Here is a 27,340-nt window from a genome sequence, read left to right on the forward strand (position 1 = left end):
TCTCATAGCCTAGAAGAGTCCAGACTTGCCACCATGCTATCATATGAGGTATCAGAGGAGAATTTTTGCAACTAGTGAAATAAAATATTTTTATTTACTACGAGTGTAGATACTGTAGTTTTGCCTGAAACAGGTGAAAGTTAGATTTTTTTTAAAGCATGAAACAGGAAGCAGATGGGTCCTAATTAAAGTCATGTTGATGATAAAAGGGCGACTGATCTAGGAGCAGCTGTTTTCCTAATTTAAACACATTTCATACTTTTTTCAAAATAGGGATAGTCATCTGCATATCCTCATTAATTTTTGAAGTTGAAATGAATATGTTTTAGCAACAAGTAAAGACCATTACTTTTTATTTATGATCTTCACTATTCTTTTCCCTTCTTGAATTTCAAACAGTATGTCTTGAGGGTTTTTCTGAGATCCAAGACAACTCCCAGACAGCAACAGGACTGAAGTTTTACATATGAGCCTCATGTCTGTAGGACTCTTATCAGATGGGAGAAGCGTCTTAATGTTCTTTAATTTTTTTTTGTAATTCACTCTGAGCCTCATAGATAGAGTGAGCTCCCCAAATTGGCACGAAGATTTTGGAGATGCCCTATATTTACACTTCAATCCATTATATCATGGACTTTAAGGTGATTATAAACTGTCCTATATTTATTTACCATGCAAGATGAAGTTGATATCATGGATAAAGGGACATTATGATTAGGATTTGTCCCTGATACATACTGTGTGTGTGTGTGTGTGTGTGTGTGTGTGTGTGTGTGTGTGAGAGAGAGAGAGAGAGAGAGAGAGAAAGTTTAAAAGAGAAAGAAGAGGCTGGGAGGGGGAGGGAGAGGAAGAGGTGTCTATATTTTTGGAGTGAACAGTTTCCCTGTTTTAAAACTCACTTGACTTCAGTAATCAGAAGGTCATCAGATTCCTGCAACATCACTGGACAATCTTGTATGATCTTAACAAGAAAAGTAGACATTATGTTTCATGAGAGCCTTTAAAGCAATATTTTACTTTTGAGAATCAGCTTTTTTTAGTGATCCCCCCCAAAGCCATAAGTACCAGTACAATGTTATATTCTCTGAACCTTTTAGTAAATTGAATTGTCTGACTATTAAAGACTATAGTTTGCTATATAATTTATGATATAGTCCTTGGAACAACCTCAACTCTTTTATGTTCTTTTATGTTCTATCTGAAATTGAATTTGGGATATAATATGTGAAGTCTGACTTTGTTAAAATTTAAGGCTTTGAGAGAAAAAACTGTGAATATATTTTGTTTGTGTGTTTTAAAGTTTAATTTAGACATACCATATTGAAAAGAAATTATAAAATTCACATTAGTGGTAACAAAGCATCATTTATTACAGTCATAAATAACTATCATGTATGATTTTGGGAACTCAATTCTCATTAAATATTGAATTATACTTTGATCAGAGCAGTCCCTTTAACCGAATGGTGCAATTTGTAGACTTTTATTTATTTATTTTTTTAAAGGAGATCAGGTCTTCTTACCTCATCCAGGTTAGACACTGACAGGACTGGTTCCAATATTCATTGGCACAGGAGCTTTGACTAACTTCATTTCTGACCCTAGTCAGTTCCTTTTCCTTTCAACATCCTAGTGCATCTTTTCCTTCTCCCCAGTTCTGTTACCCAGTAATAAAGTCAGCTTATCCTATTGCTGCTTCAAATTCCTGAGCTCAGGATATTTACTAAACTCAATTTCTTAGCAGCAGGCTTTATAGCTATGTGCCAGTACACCTGGCTATATGTTCGTTTCAGATTTGGGGTTTGCCTCAAATTTAAATTCAAGGAGAAAAGTCAGGTTTTAAAGATTTTTTTTCTCTGTAAATATTCCTGCTGCCCTCTACTTTTCTAGTTGGTATTTCCTACCCTGTCTTCTCCTTCTGCATTTATTTTTCTTCTTTCTCTCCCCTTAACAAAATGCAGAGGAGAAAGTAGGAGGGAGATGATGCTAGTTTACTAGCTTAACTGGTTCCTTCTTTCCCCAGCCCCACCCCATCTTTAACCCCCATTTTTATTTTTTCAGAGGCTAATGTTGAATATTGTGATGTTGGGTGTGTATTTGTTCTCAAACAGAGTATTGTGAGATATGAAATGCTTTCCACACTGAATATAATTATGAATGAAATATATGCATAATTTGTCCTCTTACTATATCGAGTCCATCAGTTGACTGCTAGATAGAGCTCTGCCAGTTAACCCTCTGTGCTTTCAGACTAAAATTTGTCTTATACCACTTAGTACAATACTGTTCACCTTTCTGGCATTAAAGTTAGGGTAAGGAAGTTTTAAATTCCATATGCTCATAAATTCAAATCCCAACACTTAGATCCTTCTTTTAGAGGCAGCTAGGTGACACAGTGCTGGCCTTGAAGTCAAGAAGATCTAAATTCAAATCCAGCTTATCTATTTATTATCTTTGTGACCCTGGACTAGTCATCGAACCTCTGTTTCCTCAACTGTACAATGGGTGTAATAAGACCACCTAACATCTAGGATTGTTTTGGGGATCAAATTTGATATTTATAAAGCATGTATTGTAGGGCCCAGGACATAGAAGGTATAAAAAGAATCATAGCCATGATGATGATGGTGATGTGATAGTGATAATAATTTTCAAGCAAGGAGATGGTACAATTTCTTATTTGAACTTCATAACTAATTATTTGAGATAGTTTTATCCCAATTTTTACATAAAGATAAAGAGCATGAAATACCTCACAATGTCACAGGCGCCCTGTCTAAGACAAGGACACAACTTTCCTGCCACTCAGTTGGTTCCTATTATTGTACTATGTATTCTTTATGCCTTCTGTGTTCCCAACATCTGCAGTTGCAAGAACTGAATGGGATCATATACTGATATCAGAAGTTTAGACCTTGGGGTGAGCTCAGTGTATTCTTGTCCCCAGCTATCTGCTGCACTTCTTCCCTTCCTATGGCAGAGAATCTGTCAAGGAGGAACTGTGACATTATGCCATTGTGTTAATGGATGGAAGTATTTTGGGATATTTTAGTGGGAAGGGAGATGTAGAGGTGATCCTATTATCGCCTACAGGTCTTCCCTGCATGCCACTGGCATTTTCTGTCACTAAGAATTTTAACTACAATGCCTGAACTTTGTGAAGTATTTCCAAGATCACAGGTAGAGCTCCTTGTAGTGTAGTTGTCCTATGGAGTTTCCTTCTGCTGAGTTAATGGGAGATCAGTGTATTTTGTAGGCTGTGAAAGCATCATTGTTTGGCCATTGGGAACTTTAGAAAGCTGGAACTAAAGTAGGATACTGCTATGTCTTGGCATCAGATTTGATGAGGCAAATTCCTTGAGCGATGCCATCTGACTCTCCTTCCACTTTATTTAATATGCAGCCAGGCTATATTCATGGCTATTTATAGAACCTTGCGGTTATGACTCCAGGTGGCAGTTGCCATATCCATCTTATTTTAATCAACCACCCATTTCCTTTATGAAGGAGTAAAATTCCTTTACACAGCCTTCTTATGTTAACATAAATTGTTTTAGCCAAGTTGAGGAGACGGATAACTTTTCCTTGACATCTAAAACTAAGTAAGCGAGCCTACATTAGAACTAATGACAAGATCCCAATGTGTAACTTTTTTGCTTATTTTTCTCTAAGAAAGAAAAGACCAGCTCTTTCCTTTTTCCAAATGAAGATCTTCTAAATGAACCTATTTCAGTAATTCACAGTCAATGGAGATTAACTTGTTTTCTCGTTTCCTAAATTTGATCTTTGTATGAAAAATTTAACTAGTTATAAACAAATAAATGTTTGACTGTGGGATGTAAGTTTAAAAACTTATTATTACATAAATTCTTTTCCTATATTTTATTAGGCTTCAAATGGTTCATTTTAAGCCTGTTGGTTAGAATCAGATGCCATTGTCTTATAGGACAAGGAAGGAGATAATAGGGATTGAGTCAGAAGAAGCTAGACAAAAAGTTGATTATGCTAGGGTGAAGAGAACTAGCGATCTATCTCTGACATTAAGCTCATGGGTTGGCAAACTTTCAAAAGTGGTGTGCCAGTGTCCTCTTCTCAATATCAGTGACTTTCATTGTTGGGTTGCACCATTGACTCATGAATCTGTTTCTTGGAGGAAGAAGGAGAAAGATCATTGACTATGAACTGGGGGTGGGAGGGGGGAACAAGGGGCTGTAACTTTCTGGTTGGCCATCTGGACTTTGTGCTTTTTAGGTTTTCCATCTCTGATCTGATTGTAATTCTTTATGCTTATGTAGTCATTTATATGTACCATTTTTATCTCCTTGTGATGATTTTCTTTGTATTCTTCTTAAAACTAACCTCTCTGTTTAAATATTTTGAATCTTGGTTCTTCTAAAACTCCATTCCTTGACTTGATTCTCCCATATATTTATAGCAATCCCTATTAGATTGTAGGCTTCTTGAGGACAGGGACTACCTCACTTTCATACTTGTTTCCCCAGAGCCTAACATATAGTGACTGGCATATACTAGGTGGACTTACTACTCCTGTGATCCTGGTCAAGTCACCCTTCTTGGCCTCAGCTTCCTCAGTGAGTAAAATGAAAGAAATGTGTTATGGCCTTTGGGGTCCTTTCCAGCTTTGATTCTATGATTCTTACTTCATCCTTGTGTTCCTTCTAATTCAGTTTATACAAAAGAAATATCACATTGTCAAACACTATTTCCTTCAATTTCCGCTTAGCTATTCAAAACAACCTTAAAGATGTTATGGTCAGGCCTAGACAATGACTCCAAGAAAGAAAAATAAACTTTTAAAACTTTACTAAGTTTGTCAGCCAGATATTGGAATAATTGATGGATAAATGTGTGAAAACATACTCCATGTAAAGGGGGAGGGACCAACCCCTTTTGACCTCCCATGAGAATAAAAACAACTTCTAAGAAGCTTACAATATTGCAAGTGTAAAACAATCAGAAAATAATTCAGACAGTGAAGGAGAAGCAAAACAGCAGCTTTAAGTTGCTTCCTAGAGAAAGGCATGAGAACTCAGAATGGTGGGCAAGCATTGTAAGCAGTGCCCCTAGCCATGATGCATCCAAAGCAGTGGCTGTTATTTCCTTTGGTATTTTAAAAGGATTTTTGAGAAAATCATGTGTTCTCTCTCTCTCTCTCTCTCTCTCTCTCTCTCTCTCTCTCTCTCTCTCTCTCTCTCTCTCTCTCTCCCCTCCCCCTCCTCCTCCTCCTTCCCTCCCTGATACACACTCATACACAGTCAGAAAATACATGTCTGCCAATTTCTTCCCAGAAACATCTATCTAGTATTTATTATACTGGGGGAATTTGGCTGCTTAGCTTTTATGTTGGGATACTGTCTCATTGAAATGCTTTACTGTTTACTAGGATGGGTCTTGAAGAGAGGAAGGTTGGTGGCATTAGGGAGAGGAGGGAGCTCTGAATTTGAAGACAAGACTCTAAGTTCAAACTTTTAATTTGTTGTGCTTCTTTCCTTCCTTCAAAAGCATTTTTAAATGCCTCTTTGAGATAGGCACTTTATTGTGCTCCTTTATTTCCTTGGGGGTTGGAGGACAATCAAGGTTAAGTGACTTGTCCAGGACCACACAACTAGTAAGTGTCTTGAGACTGGGTTTGACTCCACTTGCCCCTGTGCTAGATTCTGGGAATATAAAATTTTTTAAAAAGTAAATAAAAAGGGGTGGCTAGGTGGCGTAGTGGATAAAGCACCGGCCTTGGAGTCAGGAGTACCTGGGTTCAAATCCAGTCTCAGACACTTAATAATTCCCTAGCTGTGTGGCCTTGGGCAAGCCACTTAACCCCACTTGCCTTGCAAAAACCTTTAAAAAAAAAGTAAATAAAAAAGGAAACAGACCAATTAATTAAAAAAAAATACACATACACACAGAGTAATGGATGATGGCTGGAGATTTACTCGTGTGATTTTTTTTTTTTTTTTGGCGAGGCAGTGGGGTTAAGTGCTTGCCCAAGGCCACATAGCTAGGTAATTATTAAGTGCCTGAGGCCAGATTTAAACTTAGGTACTTCTGACTCCAGGGCCGGTGCTCTATCCACTGTGCCACCTAGCTGCCCCTACCCATGTGATTTTTGAACAGATCACTTAAACCACTAGATCTAGTTTCCTCATTTGTAAAATGTAGAGCTTGAATCATATGGTCATTAAGGGCTCTCAAAGTTGTGCACACCAGATTCTTAAGCCTCAGTTTCCTCATCTAGGGCTTGGACCATATAGTCATTAAGGGCTCTTAAAGCTGTACTCACCTAGATTCCTAAACCTCAGTTTCTCCATTTGTAAAATGAGAGTAGGACTAGATATAATCTCAAGGGTACCTCTTAGCTCCACATTGCATGATCTCAAATCCTTTGGAGGAGATGAGCCCAGGATTTATCACCACTCTTCTATAAATCAGAAAGGAGGCAGAAGATAGGGGCCAGTCCATCCCTGGCCACAGACCATAACACAAGTCCTTTACTTTTTATATTTGTCACATTTAACAAAAAATGGATTTTCTGAAGTTGAAAATGAGTTTAAATGTTCATTTTAGACTAAAAAATCATTGAACTTTACTCAGTTCTTAAAAGAATCATTGTAGGATGTTCGTAGTAAGCAGGATCATAGTTTTAGAGATTTTGATCTGATTGGGACCTTGGAGGTCATCCTTATTTTATTATTGAAGGACACATGAGTTAAATGGGGACAGAACTAGGTTTTTGAATCTATCCTCAGTGCTCTTTTTTTTTGTTGTTGTTGTTTCAGTGCTAGAGGGTATAGAGGATCCTAGATTTAGAGCTAGAAGAGACCTATAATGCCATCTAGTACAAGCCCTCAGAGAGCTTAAATGTCTCATCCTAAATACTCCCTTTTCTTTTGCTTTTTCAATTCAAAATCCCCTCAGCAGCCAGCCCCCAACAAAAGGTAATGACCCTGAAAAAAGGCACAGAATACTAGATGTTTTAAGAAACTTTCTGGCTTTCTCAAGTTGTTGTTTGAGGATGATTCACCATGTACTATTATAGCATAGATACACACTTTTGAGAGAACCCTATTGTGTTTTCGCCTAAGGTTGCTTGCTTGTCTCACATAATTCACAGCTTTGGGCAATATAAAATGATTACACTAGGTATTATCTTTCTCAATGAATTATTTCACTGAAGCAAGATAAGTTTTAAAAATTGTCATAATGCAGCTCTTCTAATCTCAATCCTTCTGGTTAAGGACCCTCTGGAGGATTTCTTTTTTTTAGCCAATAAAACAAAAGTTAAGCCAATAACAACAAAATGAAATTCTAGGTTAATTGTCAAAATTTGCTTACTCTTGACTTTTTTCAACATCCTTTCATGCTGTGCAGTTTATTATTTTTTCTTCTTGAGTATATTTTTCCTACTGTCAGGTGAATGTCATCTAAGGACCACTGTTAAATGGTGGGTGTGTGTGTGTGTGTATACATATACATATATAAATAAATATAAATTTCTTAGCTATTCTGAACTAAACACTAATTCACCACCAGCACACTGGAACCAGTGATTTCTTTTAGGAGATTATATCTTCTACTCAAGAATATGATCGACAGCAATATCTATTGATGAATCCTTGAATCTTTTTATTTCAGACATACATTTATGTTTACCCAGTAGGTATCTCTTGACCAGCATAAAGATAACAGGAATTAGAGCAGGAGAGAATTACAGGCATCATCTAGGCCAGAGGTGTCAAGCCTACCCATGATACTCCTGATCAGAATCAGATTAAAATGGAATTGGGAAATACTGAAAAATTTAAATAAATTTACACAGATAATGTTAATATGTGGTTTTCTAAAAGTCGATGTGCAACCTTGCCAGGGATCTTTTTAGATGGATGGATTGATAGTGTTACATAGATAGATGCCCTTTCTATTTGAGTTTGACACTATTGCTCTAGTCTGTCTGCCTATTTTACAGATAAAAAAACTAAGAACCACAGATCATAGACGAAATTCCCTTAATATCATTGAGGAAATAACTAATAGAAGCAGAATATAAATGCACCTGGGTCTCCAGTTTTACTTCCTATTTGTTCTTTCCATCATAACATTCTCAAGGTAATTAGGGGAAAATCAGTCACCTTGAATTTATATCATGTATATATATTTTTAAGAAGTGCTTTTCTATCTGCTATCTCATGTAATTTTCACAATAAGGCAGAAAGACTTGTATTACAGTCCTTTGTATTATTTTCTCTCTTTTATATTACTTATATTCCACTCTCTCTCTCTCAGTAAAGTCATGTAAAAAAATAAAAAATGACATTAATTATCATTCACTACTGAAGCCAAAACTTTTAAATTTCCAAAGTTTTGAATTTTCTAGAGAACATGTGTGAGAAAGTGGTACAAAATTAGTTATTTAGTGCATTTTTAAAAAATGAAGGTCAGGGCGGCTAGGTGGCGTAGTGGATAAAGCACTGGCCTTGGAGTCAGGAGTACCTGGGTTCAAATCTGGGCTCAGACACTTAATAATTACCTAGCTGTGTGGCCTTGGGCAAGCCACTTAACCCCGTTTGCCTTGAAAAAAAAACTAAAAAAAACCCCCCCAAAAATGAAGGTCAAATTCCTTCAAAAAGTGATTTTTAATATATTATCAAGGGAGGCAATAAAAACTTGTATATGAAGATTATAAAGTTGGTTTAAGTCATGTCCATCATCCCAGATCTAAGTTGCACACTGTTGATATTTCTGAAGAAGTGCCCTCAATTGCAGTCTCAGTGAATGAAGTTAAGTACAAGTAAGACTGCAGTTGTTGTTAAAGTTGGATAACTAATTCATTTCAAACATTTATTGAGTCCTACCATGTATAAAAGTATTATTCTAGTTTGGGGGGAGATGCATATTTTAGATATGATTTTTAGCTTACATTGTGGTATGTGAGACATGCATAAAATTATAGCTAAAAACTGCACTAAGATCTTTAGAGTAGCCTTCATGAAGGAGGGCCATACAAAATGCTATGAGAGATGGGGCGGCTAGGTGGTACAGTGGATAGAGCATCGGCCCTGGAGTCAGGAGTACCTGAGTTTAAACCCAGCCTCACACACTTAATAATTACCTAGCTGTGTGGCCTTGGGCAAGTCACTTAACCCTATTTGCCTTGCAAAAACCTAAAAAAACAATGCTATGAGAGGTTTGAAGGTAGTCAGTTCAGTGTCTATGAGGCATATGAAGGGTACATTTGGGACACAATTGCTTAAAAGCCGAATGGAACTTGGCTTTACAAAGTAAATACTGCTTCCAATCAAGTAATCTGTATACATTTATTTCATGACTACTAAATAAATGTATACTTTGTGGTACCATATTAAGCATGAGTGATACCAAAAATGCTTTTACTAGCAATTAGGAAACCAGGTTTCTCCTCATTGCTACCAGTCAAATAAGGAAACTTAAGAGAATGGAATGCAAGTAATACAAGAGAGAGAATACAATACAAGCTCCTCAAGGAGGTTGCCATCTAATTGGGGAGATAATACTTTAAAAAGGAGCTGTAAACCTTTGGGGAGTGGGTTGTGGTACCCAGCCCTCCAGCATGATGAAGTCCTCTAGTGTTGTAGGAGACCATGAGGTGGCTGCTCTGGTCCCCTTAAATGGAGGATCTAGGAGGCGCTCTCTGTTGAAAGCTCTCTTTCACTCTCCAATCTGGAGGATGACCAGAGAGGCCCAAGGTCAGGGTGTATTGAGAAGGAACAATTTTTCAGACTTGATTTTTACTATCCTACAAAGTAACTTTATAACATCAAGAAGGGAGTGTGATGAGTTTCACCTTTATGGGTTAGGGAATCTAAAATCTAGTTGGAGGTATTGTATGAGAAGGGAAGTGTTAATCTGTGACTTTCTTTAGGGTTTTCATCACTTATAAGGTTGCTTTCAGTTAGATTTGTCACATTGAACAGGCCAAGTTGGGAACCTGTTCTTAGTGCAAAAAAACTTTATGTTCATTCTCAAGGAGTATTTCCCTTACAGATATGTAGAATTCGAGGTGCCATATTTTGCTGCATTTTAAATGTTGTTTTTAGTAATCTGAATCATATGTGACTACAGATGTGACTATGGAACCAGAAAAATGCATGTCAACTTCACAGCAGGTGCTGTCCTTTAGATAATGGTATTTGCTATAAGCAATTTCAAGTTTTATTGATACCTTGTTTTTCATCACTCATTTTCTGATATGTATCTCCCCATTCTTCTCCCTCTCTCCCCTCATCAACCCTTCCTTGTAACAAAGAAAAGAGCTAAGCAAAACTAGCCCACTCAGAGAACTTCTAAAAAGGAACTAAGCATTTCCATGTATGTAGTCCCATACCCCTACTTCTTGCAGAGAGGAGGAAGATGTGTTTCATCATCTATTGTCCAGGACCAAGATTGGTTATTATAATTAACCAAACCTTGGCTGCTTTTAATGACTGTTTAATTTCACTATTGTAGACAGTGTTTATCCTGCTATAAGCATTTTTAATTAAATGAATTGTGCAAAAAAGAAAAAAATGTATTGTATATTTAATGTTAAATTCTTTGTGCAATATAAACAAGTTAAGGATAAAAGTCATCTCAGAGCTGCAAATTTTGAGGTGAAGATGATCTCAGAGATTTTATGGGCCGAATTTTCAAGTGTCCTTATCTCACCTCTGAACTTGTGCCTATAAATTTGGGTGTACGTAAGCTTTCATTGGCTTTTGCAAACAATTCTATGAACCTGACTTGGATAAACATTTACCTAACTTGAGCAAATTTAATGCGCTCATCACCAACTCTAAGACAAAAATGTAATAAAATCTCCTTTTGTAATTAAGAAAAGAAAACATTATGTTCAGCTAGATCTTATACCTAATACCCAGGCCTTGAACTGGAAATATTTCGAATATTGCAAATTAGTCCTTTTAAGTTTTGCTTTTCATTATTTGAAAAGCTAAGAGTTAATTGCATTGTAATGCCATGTGTTTATAGAGCAATAGCAGAAGAGGTAAGACCTATAAAATAGACTATAATATTCGTATTTGGAAATAGCGGGAAGTGCTTCAGCAGTAAGTTGCTTTTATCTTGTCTCATTCTTCACTCTTGTGTCTAAAAAAATCATAACTCTCAAGGTAAAAATTTCAAAAGAATTCCTCTATAAATCTGTAAACACACACACACACATCTATATCTATAAACAGATAAATAGCTAGGATATGGTGGTGGTGATGGTGCTCATGGTGCTGGTACTGATAGTCATGTTATTAGCCAAAGGGATGGAATGGAATTGGAATATAGAAGCTTCTTTTATTAGATACCCAATGGTGAATGAAGGGGCTACCCTCTATTCAAAGTCCATTTATGGACTTGAATTGAGGAATTTAGGGGTAGCCTATTTCAGGAAATATAAAAAAAATAACCTGGAATGAAGCCAGTCTCTCTTTTTGAATCTTTTGATAAATTTTTTTAAAATGTGTAAAAAGTCATTACTAAATAACAGAAAGAATTTTGAGACTTGGATTATATAGCCTGATATGTTACTGTTTGACTTAAATATGTGTTTTGTTTTTGTTGAGTTGTTTTTCAGTAGTCATGTCTGACTTTAGGATCATACTTAAGGGTTTTCTTGGCAAAGATCCTGGAGAGGTTTGCCATTTGCTTCTCCTGCTTATTTTAGTTAAGTGACTTGCCCGGGTTAGACAGCTAGGTAGTGTCCAAGCCCTGATTTGAACTCAAGAAGAGGAGTCTTCCTGATTTCAGTCCTACACTGAGCCCCTCACTGCCCCTGAATATGTGTTAGTGTGAAGCTTAAATATTTTTTCTCTTGGTTCTATTTAGATAGAGAGATCACTTTTGCCTCATCAGTAACTTACATGGACTTGTTAGGATAAAAGTTACAGTGCTTATACAGGACCATTGTGAATAAGCAGAAAATCCTAAAAATTCCAACACATCCTAAGTAATCTATTGTTGAACTGTATTAATTGCAATTGAGGAACTAGTCTCATTTGTCATATTGGATAATTGATGCCTTCACTTAGTATTAATAAATACAAGATAACTGATAGATTTGCATTCAAGTCCATCAAGTTGAATTTTCATATATGGGTGAGTACTCCATTTCTAATAGTGGATAACATGTGGTCTAGAATGATAGACAGCAGACTTATGTTTTCCTAGTCAAAAAATTGAGGGCTTTGCCCTTCCTCTCACAAAACTAGCTTCCTTTGATATAGGAATTTCCTGTGGGACATAGTTAAAGGAAGCTTGTTGCTTCTCTTTTAATGACTTGCTTTTTGAGAAACAAAAATCTCTGCAGTTTTGCTATCTTTAAGTAAATTTTCTCTATCCATGAAGTATGTTTTTTTTATCTTAAGGGTATGAAATTACTGGCTTTGTTCCTTTGAACCTCTTGTAAATAAGAACTTATGAAATATTTAGGCTTTTGGTAAAGGAGAGATATTACTAAAAATCTAGCAGTCTCCACACTGGTTTTTTCTTTTGTGAATTTTCCCACTTTCCTTTATCTTAGCTTCCACACCAAGTGGGAAACATCCTTCCTCCTTTCTTCTTTGTTCCTTCATGTCACACAATAACTCCTTCTTTGGAAGTTATTTCTAAAGATTTTTACCTAAAATAAAGCTACCTTTATATTTTAGAATCCCTTTTTGGCCTTTTAAAAATTTTGTGGCGAAGAGATACCTTACCATTCTTCTGTCTTAATTTAGGAATTTAAATGTTTGGTGGTGGGGGGGATTATTTTGTTTTGAAGCTTTTATATAGATTATAGCTCTTAGTGATTCATTTGTAACTGAAATTGATTTGCCTGAAGAAGTTGTGTTTTTCTTAGCAATCAAAATGTGTTTTCTCCTACTTTTATAACATTGTTCTATTAAGAATTTAAGAGGGAAAAAACCATTAAATGAAGATTATTCCTACCTTTTTTTTGAGCTAGTTTATATTTTCATGTATGGAGGCAAAGGCAGGAAGGAATTGTGTAAAACAGAGGAAGCAGGAGGAGGTAATAAAGGTCACTTGGAGACTATGTAACAATCACATCTATTGAGAAAGTTCACAGAAATTCAATAAAATGCTATTGGAAGAATCTAGTTTGTCCAGCATTTTGAAAGAATTTCTAGAATTTCCAGAACAGCATGCTCTTTTAGTTTTTTTGTTCCAGTCTCTAATTTGGAGTTCACTTGTAGAAGACTCAATGGCACTGTTGCCCCCATCCTGATAAATACTGATGGGAGTCCTAGGCAGCCAGCTCCCCGGGGAGTTTTGAAATTTCCCTGGTTAGTCCCTGAAGTCTCTTTACATTGCCTTTCTGGAATTAACACTCTTATCATAAATCCAAGCTTTGGCAGCTGCTAATGCCCCTGCTGATTGGATAGCCAAGAAGAATATGACATTGGAGTATCCTTTTCCCCATACAAGAACACCATGTTTTATAATAAGCATTTCATTTTAGATCACCATGCTATTGGGTTAGCAACAAATTTAGGATACTTAAGATAGTCATTAAAAAACTTTGTTAGAAGGCAGGAAATGAAGTTTTTGTAAACTTATAGAAAACATTACTCTCCATCCCACTATGTAAATAAATGAATTAATAAACTCCATCTTAGCCTTAATGTTTAAACAGCCTCAGTTGTTACTCAATTAAAAAAATATCATTTTGGGAGGGAACTTTATAATTCCAAATATGAATTTTGAATCTGGTTAGAAATATGTTGATTTTTTTTTTGGTTTGTTTTTAACACTAATCATCTTACTTCGTGCTGTTTTAGTAGCCAGATATTAAGTGGAATGAAGGAAAGCTGAGGTTCTTAGGCCTAAATTCTTGCCCTTCATCTGTACACTAATATACAAGCATTCAACAAAACAGCAGCAATTGTATAGATGGAAGTGATTTTGTATCATCTTTCAAGAACAAAAAATATGCCTTGTTTTGAAAGTGTATTTCTGGGGCATCTAGGTGGCGTAGTGGATAAAGCATCGGCCTTGGAGTCAGGAGTACCTGGGTTCAAGTCCGGTCTCAGACACTTAATAATTACCTCGCCGTGTGGCCTTGGGCAAGCCACTTAACCCTGTTTGCCTTGCAAAAAAACCTAAAAAAAAGTATTTCTGGGTCACAGTCATTTTTTTAAAATAATGTAGAACAGTGATGTCAGATTTAAATAGAAATGAATCTATTGGCTACATATTGACTCAGAAGACTTCAAATTAGCATTATCTGTGTTCTATATTTATTTCATTACACATTTGCCAATTACATTTTAATCTTTTTTTTGGTCCCACTTAAGGAGTTTTTGCAAGTGCAATTTTGACTCCTGATCTAGAATAATATTTTAGCTCTCATAGAATAATATTTTAACTATAATGTATGAAAATGTTTTTGACTTGTCTTTGGAATAAGTGATCTGCATGGTTTTTACCTCTTTTAGTATCCTCGGCACTTATCACAGTGTCAGGCAAGTAATGGACACAATAAATATTTATTGACTAACTCACTAGAGATGGGGGAATTTGTGCCCCTCTTTCTACATCCTTTCTCTCAGTCTCTCTTGTTATCAACAGCTTATGTTTGTAAACAATGAGTTTGTGTCTCCTTTCTGGATGTAGACACTGAACCACTGGATGGGGTATAGTAGCCAAGCAGCAGCAGATAGTTGACAGATGAGGGACTGGTTAAGGTAGAGCCATGGGTGGAGGTTCAGCTCCGAAGGCTCAGGTGTAGGAGAAGACTCAGGGAAGCTGAGGTTTCAGAGCTCTGCCCAGGAGAATAGAATCAGAATCTTGGAAGTAAAAGATCAGGCACTGAGAGAAGAGTGATTACAGAGCCACTAGGTTTGGGTAGTTCTACCCTAGAATAGACCATTGGTTAATCCGATACCTGAGGCAAACTACTTTCCCCTGGTAACACCAGATTTTTAAAGGATTCTTTAGAAGATTGGACAGTGGCTGCTGCATCAGGTGCTTTAAATGGTTTGTGGGCAGAGGATTCAGGACTGCCTGGATGTGATGTGACCCTTACTTAGTACTTGAAAGGGCTTTCAGATACACTGAATTCTTGGGGCCGCTGTTAGGTCTTTCATCTTATCCTTATTTCTAGAATCTGAGTCAGTGGGTTTCCTTGAAATAGACCCATCTCTGAAGACCCATCATTAACCTCATTAACACATTTCTGTAATTTATGTCGTGCAACATTTTTTTTATGACCGTAGCTAGAATGTTTGGGACTCAGTATTAACATTAGAAATGGCAGTGGTGATTTGAAAACACTTAATATATTGTAAAAACAATGAGCAAAGTGCATTTTTCAATGCACTTAATTTTTTCAAACTAAATTCCATATCTTAGCATTGAATCAAAAACAGGTTCCTGAAGTTCATATCTTCTTTTCACTGACCACAGTCAACATTTTCCCACACCTGTTCTGTGCATAGCACTTTAGGAAATAAATTAAAAAGCATCAGGTGTAATTGTAGAGTAAGTAATGAGACTTAATTTCCATACACCTTACAAAAACAATTCACTTTTTTGTTGATCAGAGAGTGAGTGAGTGTATTGGTAAAAGGAAGCTGGAGAATCCTCAGGGATAGCAGGAGTTTAAGACCATTCCAAACCTACTCCATACAACAGCTAATTGAACACTTGTGCTTTCTGAAAAAAACGAGTTGGAATGTGTCATTTGTTATTTCCTTATCATTATATTTCTGAAGTCAGTCGATGGGTTGAATGCATTCTATATATGGAACTGGTGGAGAGCAAAATTGATATTTTGAAGAGCAGGAAACTAAAGTTAGCATATGCGCTACTTGAAGTAAGTCAGTTTATTATATGGTTTAATATATACTTTAAAGATGCTTCACCTACTTCCAAATTGCAATCTTAAAATGAGTGATCTGGAGTGTTTAATAATTTAATTCTACAAGCTAGGAGTGGGAGACTTTTTTTTTTTAAAGGGAAGGAAGGAAGCAATAAATCTTTACCTTTTTATCAAGCACCTACAATATACCAAGCACCATATTCGGTATGGGAGACACAGTGATAAGAAGGAAATATTTTCGGCCTTCAAGAAGCTGATATTCTATTAGGGAAACATATTTTTGCAAAATAACTACTCTCTGTCATCTACAAAAACAATTTTTCACAGTATCATCTAGTTAGGTAGTACAGAAGATAAAGAGGTGAATTTGGAGTCAGAAAATACTTCAGTTTCAGTTCCATCTGAAATACTAGCCATGTGTCCCTATAAGTCCCTTAAATGCTCTTAGCCTCAATTTCGTCATTTGCAAAATGGAGTTGATAATAATAGCACCTACCTCCCAGGGTTGTTGTGGGGATCAAATAAGATAACATTTGCAGAGTGCTTTGTGAATCTAAGGTACTGTAGAAATGCTAATTATCATCATCATTACTTAAGAATGCAACATAGCAACATACAGAAAGGTTTTTTTTTTTAATTTTATGAGTTAGCTAAGCTTCCTAGAGGAGGCAAATTGAAGAGCTATCTGCCTTTGGAAAGGAAGCCATTATGGTTCCATGAAGAATAAATAGGGAGGAGAAATGAAAGGTTTGTACATAGTTGAGGGAGTGAAGCTGTCCGGTATACTTGGCTATAAGCTTGGCTAGATGAGAACATGTTGGAGGGAAATGAACTTTAGTGAAGTGAAGAAAGGGATTTGCTGACTTGGCTTTTTTTTTTTTTTTTCAAATTAAATTGTGTGGAAAATTCAGGATTTGGATAAGGGCTCCACTTTCCCTTCATTCTATTCCATTTCATTCCACTCATGATGCTAGTTGGTAGTTTTAAAAATGAGTATCTCAGAATCCTAACAGTCATGATTTGCCTATTGCCAAGCTCCACTAGTGAAACTACACTTTTGTCATGTCATGTTAGTGTTTGGCAAAGATTTGCAGACAACATAATTAATAACCATGCATATTTTCACAGGATTTACCTCTTTAATATTCTGTGCATCTCCATCCCCCTTCCCCAAGTTAGTAAATCATAGCTTCTTTAATGTCCTGCTAGCTGTGTGAAAAACAGGAATTTATGTAACAAACTCAGGGCTGCAAACCTTTTCCTGTTCGGAAAATTTTTTTTAACTATTGGCAAAGTTAAGAGACAGCTCTGTTACTCAAAGAGCGACCTCAAATGTCCTTTTACAATAATATTAGATTGTAGTATTTTTGATGACTAAGGGATTGCTCTATGTGTTCTGAAGGCAACAGTTTGAGAGAGGAGATAAATGTAGGTTAATGGTGTATGGGCTTCTTAACATGTGGACAATTTTGTGGAACTTGTTTAACAGTCACCCTTTCAAGATGTTTCATTCAACATTGAGACTACTTCCAAAATTCGATTTTGTCAATGATGTGTGACATGTGTAATTTAATTCAAAATTGTTGATTAATCCTGTACTTGGGGAGATTACTATGTGGTGTTTTACCCCTTTAAATGGACCTTTTACCTGTGCCCATTGGTTCCTGCTCTGCAATTTATAGACTTTGAGAGTTGACATGGGGTACTGAAAACTTAAATAATTTGGCCAGGGTCACACAGCCATTATGGATCAGAGACAGGATGGAACGAACCCAAACCTTCGTTCTCCTCACTCTTTAGCCAGTCCTATAACCACTATCCCACACTGTTTCTAATCTATGGGAGAAAGAAACAGTTTGGTAGGAAACGTGCACTTACATAGACAGACACACAACACACACACACAACATACACACACACACACACACAGCAAAATAAAACACAGAAGTCTTAGGGGAGGGATTCAGTGCTCTGTCTCAGCATTTGTGCTGAGAAGAGGCAAACCCTCCCTTTCCTGCCTTCCTAATTTAACATAAGAAACCAGGAAGCTACTATCTAGGAAAATCTTGCTTCCTCTTTACTATTAAACTAATTGTAACCAGAAGAGGAGTACAGAAATTGCTTTCCTTTTTGGATTTCATATTCCTTTATCTTTATGTATTTTGGGCAATCAAGTTCAAAATCCTAAAAATGATTAAGGATAATAATCTAGGATATATGTTCCAACAGTCAGAATGTCTGACTTCTTTCTTTGAGGCAAAATTTAAAACTTAATATGTTGGTTATTGGTATACCTTTCAATACTAGGGTGCCATCTGAAAGGACACCACGGATTGGGGTTTTTAAAGAAATAGGTTGGTCTGAGGGCCGAGTGATGGTGCAGTGGTATCTTCAGTAAATCTGTGCTAGTAAAGTATTTCACGCAAATTTTAAATCAGTGTCAGTGTAAAAGAGTGACTTCTTTCGATAGACAGTCACAGAGTAATAGTCATTTGAAATCCCAATTTCCTTCCCCAGAATAGCTTTTTTTTAATAATTTTTTTTCAGTGAAAATCTGGTAAATAGGAAGACAAAAAGAGAGGAAGAAGAATCAGTAATTTTCAGAATACATCTTCATTGCTGCTTCCTTCTCCTGCTCCTGCCCTTCTTTATCCCTAAGTATATTGACATCGTCATATTCCAAATCTTATATTGCTGTTTGCAACTCTGACCCAAAGTCCTGTTGTAGTTATGATGGAGATCATTTTCACATAGTTGTATGTTGTTATGTTTGAATACAGCATGAATTAGAAACATTAAAAAGTTTTTAGGTGTAGTGGAGTTATGGCAAAACCGTGTATGTGTGTGAGGTTTCCCTGTGTGTGTGTGTGTGTATTTGAGACGTTTCCCCCTCTTTTTCTGCCTTAAAGAGAAAAGTGTTTGAAGTGATACTAAATTTCCCTGCAGACAAACTAGGTCCCAAGTTCATGCCATGAGGACGTGTGCATTGTGGTTGCATCCCTACGTGATTGCAAACTGTAGTTAGGGGAGAGAGAGGGAGCTTAGGTACAAAGAAGTCAGCTGAGCTTTGACCCTTCTTCAGAAAGAGGGGCCTAAGGAAAGTCTCAATGCATTTCTGCAAATCCAAGCTCAGTTGTGGTGGTCTGGGAATTTGACCACTTTACTTCTGGACTAACAGAAACCCAGTGGGGTCCTTAGAAGTCTGCAGGCCAAATTAGTAGGACAGTTTTACTTTGGATAGTTGTGAAGATGTGTTCTCTTTCCCTCTTCTATCATGGAATGCCTATTTTGTTGCTTCTTTGTGTCTTAGAGGTTTGACAAGTAGCGTAATTTAGCTGGGGCTGCCTGATGGATCCCATAGAGAAAGACATGAGCACAATTGAAACCCCTCCTGAGGGGTTGTGGATTGGATTCTATCCCTTCTTTCCCACCCCTCTAGTAGCTCCCTCCTGTACTCTGAGGACCTTACAAATGGTATTAATCTGGTACTACCCAAAGTCACTTTACCCTTTCTCTAAAGGGTGTATGTCTGATTAGGATTGTTGCCTTAGTGGATGAGTTCTCTTATGTCTATCTTGTGCATTCTCTTGTCAAGTATTCCTCTTTCCCATGTCTTCTTCCTTCAAAAGACAAAATTCATCCTGTGATCCAGTTAGATCTAAATCTTTGTTAGTTTGACTTATTCCATTTTTTCTTAAATATATAAGAATAATTTCTTCTGAAATTTAGTTTTTCAATCTCCAATTTATAGACATGTAGAGATTAAGATGGGAAAATCAAGAAATCAGCTGGTTTTTCCCATACATCAGCCAAGATTTCATTAAACTTTGAAAAAGCATTTACTGTAGTTGGTGATTCCAATTATACATACCAATTTTAGAGACTTCTTGAGGAGCATGCAATTTTTTTTAGTAACTTTTCCCAAATAATAGTATTATTTGATAGTGGAAATATTTTTCTTTCATTGTATTTTCCTGATGTTATTTTAGGACCTCATTTTATATTCATAAACCTTATAATTTTAGGCATTTTTGGTTAGTATCAGAGAAACCCACCCAATCATCATGTGTGGCATGAAAACAGGTTTTGGAGTTCTGTGTCTGTGTGCTTGTTTGCATTATTATTGCTCTTACATGCCTTCCATTTAAAGAGAACTAATTTGTTCTGATTTCGATATTTTTGCTCATTAAAATATCCCAGTTTTTCTTACTTAAAGTAGATTGATTAATAGAGTTTTACCCCCCCCCCCCCCCCCCCATCTACCTTGTTAGCTTCTCATACTTGGAGGAGTCAAGATTTTTTTGTGAAGTTTTGAGTTTTACATTTTTCTCCCTTTCTCCCTCCCTTCCCTCCCTGTCCCTCTCTCAGAAAGCAATCTAATATAGGTTATACAAGTATAACCAAGTTAAACATTTCCATATTAATCATGCCATGAAAGAAGAATCAGATTGAAACAGGGGTGGGGGGACATTAGAGAGAAAAAAATACAGAAGACAACTTAAAAATTAAAGACAGCAAACTTTGGTTTGTATTTAATATTTTCCATCACAAGTCTTTTGATCCTCACTTTTCATAGTTGATATGTTATTGTTAGTGTATATGCTGTACTGTAATAGTTTTTAAAAATTGTATTTATATGAAACACCCATAGGGCTACGTTTTATGAAAGGTTTCACAAATGGAGAAAGTACATTGTTTCATACATTTTTATTTCATTTTTGCAGAATTCAATTCGTCACAATTTGTCCCTGCATAGCAAGTTTATCCGAGTGCAGAATGAAGGAACTGGAAAAAGCTCTTGGTGGATGCTTAATCCAGAGGGAGGAAAGAGTGGAAAATCTCCTAGGAGAAGAGCCGCCTCTATGGACAACAACAGCAAATTTGCTAAAAGCCGAGGCCGAGCAGCCAAGAAAAAAGCCTCTCTCCAGGCAGGTCAGGAAGGAAGCGGTGACAGCCCCGGGCCTCAGTTCACAAAGTGGCCTGCTAGTCCTGGCTCCCACAGCAATGATGACTTTGATAACTGGAGTACATTTCGCCCTCGAACTAGCTCTAATGCTAGTACTCTTAGTGGGAGACTTTCTCCTATCATGACTGAACAGGATGATCTTGGTGATGGGGATGTACACTCAATGGTCTACCCTCCATCAACCACCAAGATGGCTTCTACGTTGCCTAGTCTATCAGAGATAAGCAATCCTGAAAATATGGAGAACCTCTTGGATAATCTCAACCTTTTGTCATCACCTACATCATTAACTGTATCAACTCAGTCTTCACCTGCTACCATGATGCAGCAGACACCTTGCTACTCATTTGCTCCACCGAATACAAGCATGAATTCACCGAGCCCCAATTACCAAAAATATACATATGGTCAATCCACCATGAACCCATTACCCCAGATGCCTATGCAAACACTTCAAGATAATAAATCAAGCTATGGAAGTATGAACCAATTTAACTGTCCTGCGGGTCTCCTGAAGGAATTGCTTACTTCTGACTCGCCTCCTCACAATGATATCTTGACACCTGTAGACACTGGTGTGGCTCAGCCCAGTGGTCGGGTGATGAGCCAGAATGTGTTGATGGCCCCTAACTCGGTGATGCCAGCCTATGGCAACCAGGCATCTCATAACAAAATGATGAGTCCCAATTCCCATCCCCACCAGGGACATTCTCCACAGACATCTGCTGTCAATGGGCGTGTCTTGCCCCACACAGTGAATACCATGTCTCATACTTCAGGCTTGAATCGCTTGACCACCGCAAAACCATTACTGCAAGTGCCTCATCCTATGCAGATGAATGCTATGGGTCCATATCCTACTGTAAACAGTTGCAATGGTTATGGAAGGATGGGCATTCTCCACCAGGAGAAGCTCCCTAGTGACTTAGATGGCATGTTTATTGAAGGCTTGGACTGTGACATGGAGTCCATCATCCGTAACGACCTCATGGATGGAGACACATTAGATTTTAACTTTGACAATGTGTTGCCTAACCAAAGTTTTCCACACAGTGTCAAGACAACTACACATAGCTGGGTGTCAGGCTAAGAGTTAGTGAGCAGGTAAGTTTCCCAAATATTAACAACAAAAAATCAAAATCCCAAGAAAGGAAGGCAATGACTGCTGTGTCTCTGCATCTGGGATGGCCATTTGATTCCTTAATCATTCTCTGCCCTTTTTGCAGCTTGAGTATTTTTCTTAAGTGTAAGGAGTTTTCCTGTAACTGCCTTCAAGATTTTCCTTTGACAGTTAAATGGCCACCTCTTTTTAGTAGCTCTTCAATGAGCAAGTGCATTTGATACAAATCAAATGCTGATTTTGTTTTTAAGCGAAATTTTCCCCATTGAATGGTTTCAAAGCAGAGACACTTTTGGTAATTTTGGCTTTCTCATCTTTAGGGTTGTGGGTTTTGAAGTACTCATCTGTCACTATAGTGTGTTAAGCTAATTTGGCCAAATTTTCATTGTTTCTTTTTGATTTTCCTAGGCTACATTTTAAAGTACTTCAGATTTCTCTGACAGCAGGAACTGAGGAAAACAGTCCAAAGATGTCCTTCATCCTTGTTTTAGTTTTCTTGATAGAGAAAAAAAACAAACCAACACAACGCAACAAAAAGCAAAAACCGTGCTCCTTTTTTCCTTTCGTCAGACTTGGCAGCAAAGATACTTTTCCTGTACAGGATGTTTGCCCAATGTTTGCAGGTTATGTGCTGCTGTAGATAAGGACTGTGCCATTGGAGATTTCATTCATTACAATGAAGTGCCAAACTCACTACACCATATAATCACAAAATAGACTTTTGGATCATGTAGAGCTTTGGAGTTTTGTATATAAGCAGTAGATTAAAAATCATGTGTGTGCGTGCAAGGGCATGTGTGCGTGTGTGTGTGTGCGTGTGTGTTTATATGTTTTTGTTTTTTAAGAATATCCATTTGGTCCAAGGAAAGTTTATATACTCTTTTTGTAATGCCGTGATGTCTCATGTCCTAAGTAAGTTACACTTTTTTGTTTGTACTACCTATGTTCTTCTGAATTGAACCGATGACTCACATTGAATCAAGATCTCCATTCAACAGTTTCAAGATGGCTTCAAACTTTATTGTTGCCACACAATTCATATGAGAACGGAATAGCTTCAGACTTTATTCATGTTGCCATATAATTCATATGAGAAGGAAATGTTAGGAATCAGCTGAGTTAATTGACTTATTGACGGTTTTGAAACAATAGATTAAATACCAGCTCAACAAAGGATTTTTCTATTGTTTTGTTTTTAATTTGAGGTGGGGTGGGTAGCACATTGGTGCAAACATTTGAAATGATTCTGATTTCCAGATGAACGATTTTTATTGCTGTTGGAACTTGAGATAATTTTTTTGGGGGGAGGGGCAAGTGGGGACTAGATATTGAATTGTAATGTTTTCTTAAAATTAGAGTCTACTTTGTTACATAGTCAGCTTGTAAATTTATGGAATCACCGGTATTGGGCAGCATTCATAATGTTCGTTTTGTATTTTTAACTGGATTAATACTAATTTTATACGTGCTTAACTGGTTTGTACACCTTGGGATTCTACTTGGGTGATATTTCCATGACTAATCTAAAAAAGAAATGAAGTCATAATTAGGATCTTGAATACTAAGCATTTCTGTCCCATTTTGGGGATAGGAAAGTGATGTATAGTTATATAGACACTTGGCATTTCATGTTTAGGAGGATCTAATCTGCTTTTATGTATACATTTTTAGAAACTTCATCTGCTTCTCTTTCCATGTTAACAATGATTACCACAAAGTGTTAAGTATTCTTTGATAGATGCTTGTATGATGCTTAGTCACCTTCATTTCCTAGAGGTCTCATCATGTTTTAGACCAGGAAAGAGGGGATGCAGAACCTTCATCTGAAAGGCCACAAAGTTGTAGATCTAGACTAGGAAGGGACCCCAGAGGGTCCAGTGGAATTCAACTTTCTAATTTTACAAATGAGGAAGACCTAAGGAAGTAAAGTAAATTGATCAAAGTCAAACAGCTGGTCAATGTTTTAGGTGAAATCTTTGATTCCAGAACCAACAGTCTTTCCTCATTCCCAGCCCTCAATTCTCTTTTAAAAAATTTTTTTTACAAAGTTTGCAAAAAAAGATGTAATGTTTAATTTAACTTTAGGAAAAGCTCCGTCAAATGTTTTGGTTTTGATTCTCATCACTTTTGCTAGATTCCAAAAGATTTGGACTATTGTCCTTCTTTGACGTTTTATCTACACACACACACACATTTTCTCTCTCTCACTCTCTCTTTCTTTTCCTCAGATCACTCAGTGCACTATGCACTTTTCATTTTGGGCATGATGTTTTTTTTTTTAAATGGAACAATACTGATTATTGAAGCCTTGGTATTTATGCACAATACAAGTGAATTTTGATTACCACACCAACACTAAAAAGGAGTTGTTTCAGAATCTTTAATTATGCCTCTTTTTAAAAAAAGTCTTAATATAAGTCAAGAATTTGAAGATTTCTTCAACTTCACTAAAGATTTTATTTGAGTTTTACAATTTTCCCCCATCCTACTTCCCTTCCCCCACCCCCCACAGAAAGCAATCTGTCAGTCTTTACATTGTTTCCATGTTGAACATTGATCCAAATTGATTTCTTGAACTTTAAAAGTAACTTGATTTTCACATTCCCATCACCATATTTTAACATTTTCCAATTACCTGTAGCTTGTAAGCTAAGTTAATTGGAACATGAGTCTCATTTAATCAATCAGTATTTTCAAGTCATTCTTTGAATGTTCCAAGTCAACAAAATAAAAGACCAGGTGCATAGTGTTCTTCTGGCTTGTTAACTGTGCTCTGATTTCTTTGCATTTGTCTGTGTACTTAGCCCAAATCACACTTGGCTTTGTCTTCCATGTTAATTGCATCTCTCTTGGCTTTTCTCAGCCTTTCAATGATGCTTAACAAAAATGCAGCCACTGTAGATGTTAGACAGTCTATAGGCCAGCTCTATTATAGGCCTCCCACTGTGGCATTCACCATCTGAGTCGCTGATCATCTCAAGACATGGAAAAATCTTTCTAACCACCACATACATAGCTATCTCCATTGGTGGCCACTCCAGAGAGTGGTTTCCCCATCTGCTGAGTCCTACAATATTTGCAGTGTGCCTGTTTGCTTATTTAAGTCTTAGCTTCCCTAATTAGTAGCCTTATTCTATCAAATATAACCTGTTAAGCATGGTGCCAAAGTATCTCTTTAAATTTTATGTTCCTTGCACCACCATATTATGATTTTTACCACAGTACAAACTTTCTTCCCACCATAGCATGAGCCAAAAAAAATTTTTTTTTTAAATCCTTTCCTTTAATTAGAAGAGGCAACTAAAATTACCTTGTGAACTTTTGACTACTATACTTTTCCCCCCTTACTTTCTTGGCCTTTGTCTTTGAATTTCTTTTTCTCTCACAATCTTTGTGTCATTTCTAATATCAATCCCATACAAATTCTGGGACACCATGAAGTCCGATGAAGGGCATTTTGTCTTTTTTGATAGCAAACATTATGTGACCTCTAGTAACTTTTTTTTTCAGTTAAGAATACTGAGTTTCTGGAATAATTTAGTTTTGTCAATTATTGTAAATGATTGCTTTGTGAAATGTGCAAATGATCTTACCTATGCAGCCATGTTTGATTTATTTTCTCTGGTTTGTACTGTTATTAAAAGTTATATTGTATTATAGAACTATTCAGATATTTTAAATATAAAGATGTATTGTTTCTGTAATAGATGTATGGAATATATTTAGGTAGTAAATGCATTAATTGGAAAGCTCTGCGTTAGCAAACTGACAAAATGCTTAAGTTTCTAAGCAAAAGTTGTAATCCCCCCAAAATGGTAAATGAACAGAGCATCCCTAAGAAGAAGATGGGAAATCTAAAATTGGACCAATCTTCAAACAGTATAAAATTTGCACTTGTTAAACCACTGGATGTATGTTATCAGTACTTTCTCCCTTCCTTATCCCCTCCATTGTCCCTTTATTTGAAATTCTTCCTTTCAACTCTCTGGTTTCTTAATTTATAACTAATTTTAAAATACTTGTGTTTTTTTTGTTTCATTTTCATTTTGGTAATCATTTTGTATAAATGCAGCATGGTTTATGCAAACAAAACACAACTTGGCATTAAAACTGGCCTCCTACTTGAGGGTGTTCTTCAGACCAGCCATATCATCACCAGGTTAGGCATGGAAACCAATTGATTGGCTTATGGCAGTGGTCACAGCCTGTCTCACCACTCTGATTCAGCAACATTGCAGACTTCAAGTTCATACTTAGTTATTTTTTGAGAAGTGCCTGATGATAATGTACTTACAGACACAAGAACAATCTTTGCTATTATTGTATAAAGCCATAAATGTATATAAATTATGTTAAAATAGTTTGGTGTCTTTTTTTTAACCTCCCATGAAAAGGATTTACTAGGATTTTTGAAATTAGTGACCACAATTGAATTCTGATGGTCACAATTGGCAGAATCAACTCAAGTCTGGAAATTTCCTTTACTATTTCTAAAGCCTGTTCTGTTGAGAAACATTTTTACTGGGGCCAGATTTGTGCCCCAAAAGAGACCAAGGACTAGTAAAACTCCTAACAGCAAACTACCTTTGAAGCGCCACTACAAATGTCTCAAGCGACATCTAGTACTTTAATCACTGAAATTGTTTAAATCTACTGACAGAAGCCCTCAGGGCAAAATGTTAGTAGTATTCCAATGTGACTAGATGTTCATGAAGCAGAAATACCTCATGGTATTCTGGAGCAATGGCCTTCGAGGACCTTTTTGCATTGGGAATTCTCTTGCCCGAAGCCTACCTAACCTAGCTCAGAGGAGTGCAGTCTTTTTTTAAGTGACAGTAGAAGGGGGATTGATTAAGTATGCACTTTACAGAAGATACCAGAGGAGCCCGTTAGTTTTGGTTGGTTAAAATGTAATTTAATTTGATTTTTAAAACCAAAATAAAGTCCTATCTTCATTTATTATTTTTATTATCTCTAAACTTTTTTATTAGCTCAGTGAATTAAGGTGACAGGGAAATATTCCTTCTTGTATGGGTGTGCATATAGAAAACACAATCTAATTGTTTGGAAATTCTTTTAAAAGATGCTAAGTATTCCAATTAGAAGTTCAGCTGGTACTACACTAACCTGTGATTTTGCCTGATTGTCAGATGTGATGAATTTGCCCACTCCACTGGTGGGGACCTAGCAGGAGAGAGGTAGACTTCGAATGTGGGGAGGGTCTTTGTGTCCTCCCAATCATTTGTTCCTTCTGATTGGGTAAGGGTAGGATCTTGCCTCCAGGCTTATTTCATTGGCACATAAGACAAACCTGTCCAAGAGGAGAAGAATGTTGACAAATATCATATGGGAAGCATGAGAACTCTGCTGTGGATTATATATGGGTGTGTGTGTTGGT

At 36.7% G+C, this 27,340-nt stretch overlaps 1 protein-coding gene across 1 annotated transcript in view; it reads left to right on the top strand.

The window, feature by feature from the left end:
* Window positions 1–24,473, top strand: part of FOXO1 (forkhead box O1) — a 106,381-nt gene extending 81,908 nt beyond the window's left edge. Inside the window, exons 2-3 of the mRNA XM_074217221.1 lie at window positions 20,581–21,926; window positions 22,351–24,473. Of these exons, the coding sequence (XP_074073322.1) occupies window positions 20,581–21,912 (1,332 nt within the window). The 3' untranslated portion in view covers window positions 21,913–21,926; window positions 22,351–24,473. The remainder of the gene's footprint in view (window positions 1–20,580; window positions 21,927–22,350) is intronic.
* Window positions 24,474–27,340: the final 2,867 nt, after the last annotated feature.

This window comes from Macrotis lagotis, chromosome 1 (assembly GCF_037893015.1).
Source record: "Macrotis lagotis isolate mMagLag1 chromosome 1, bilby.v1.9.chrom.fasta, whole genome shotgun sequence".
Lineage (NCBI taxonomy): Eukaryota > Metazoa > Chordata > Mammalia > Peramelemorphia > Peramelidae > Macrotis > Macrotis lagotis.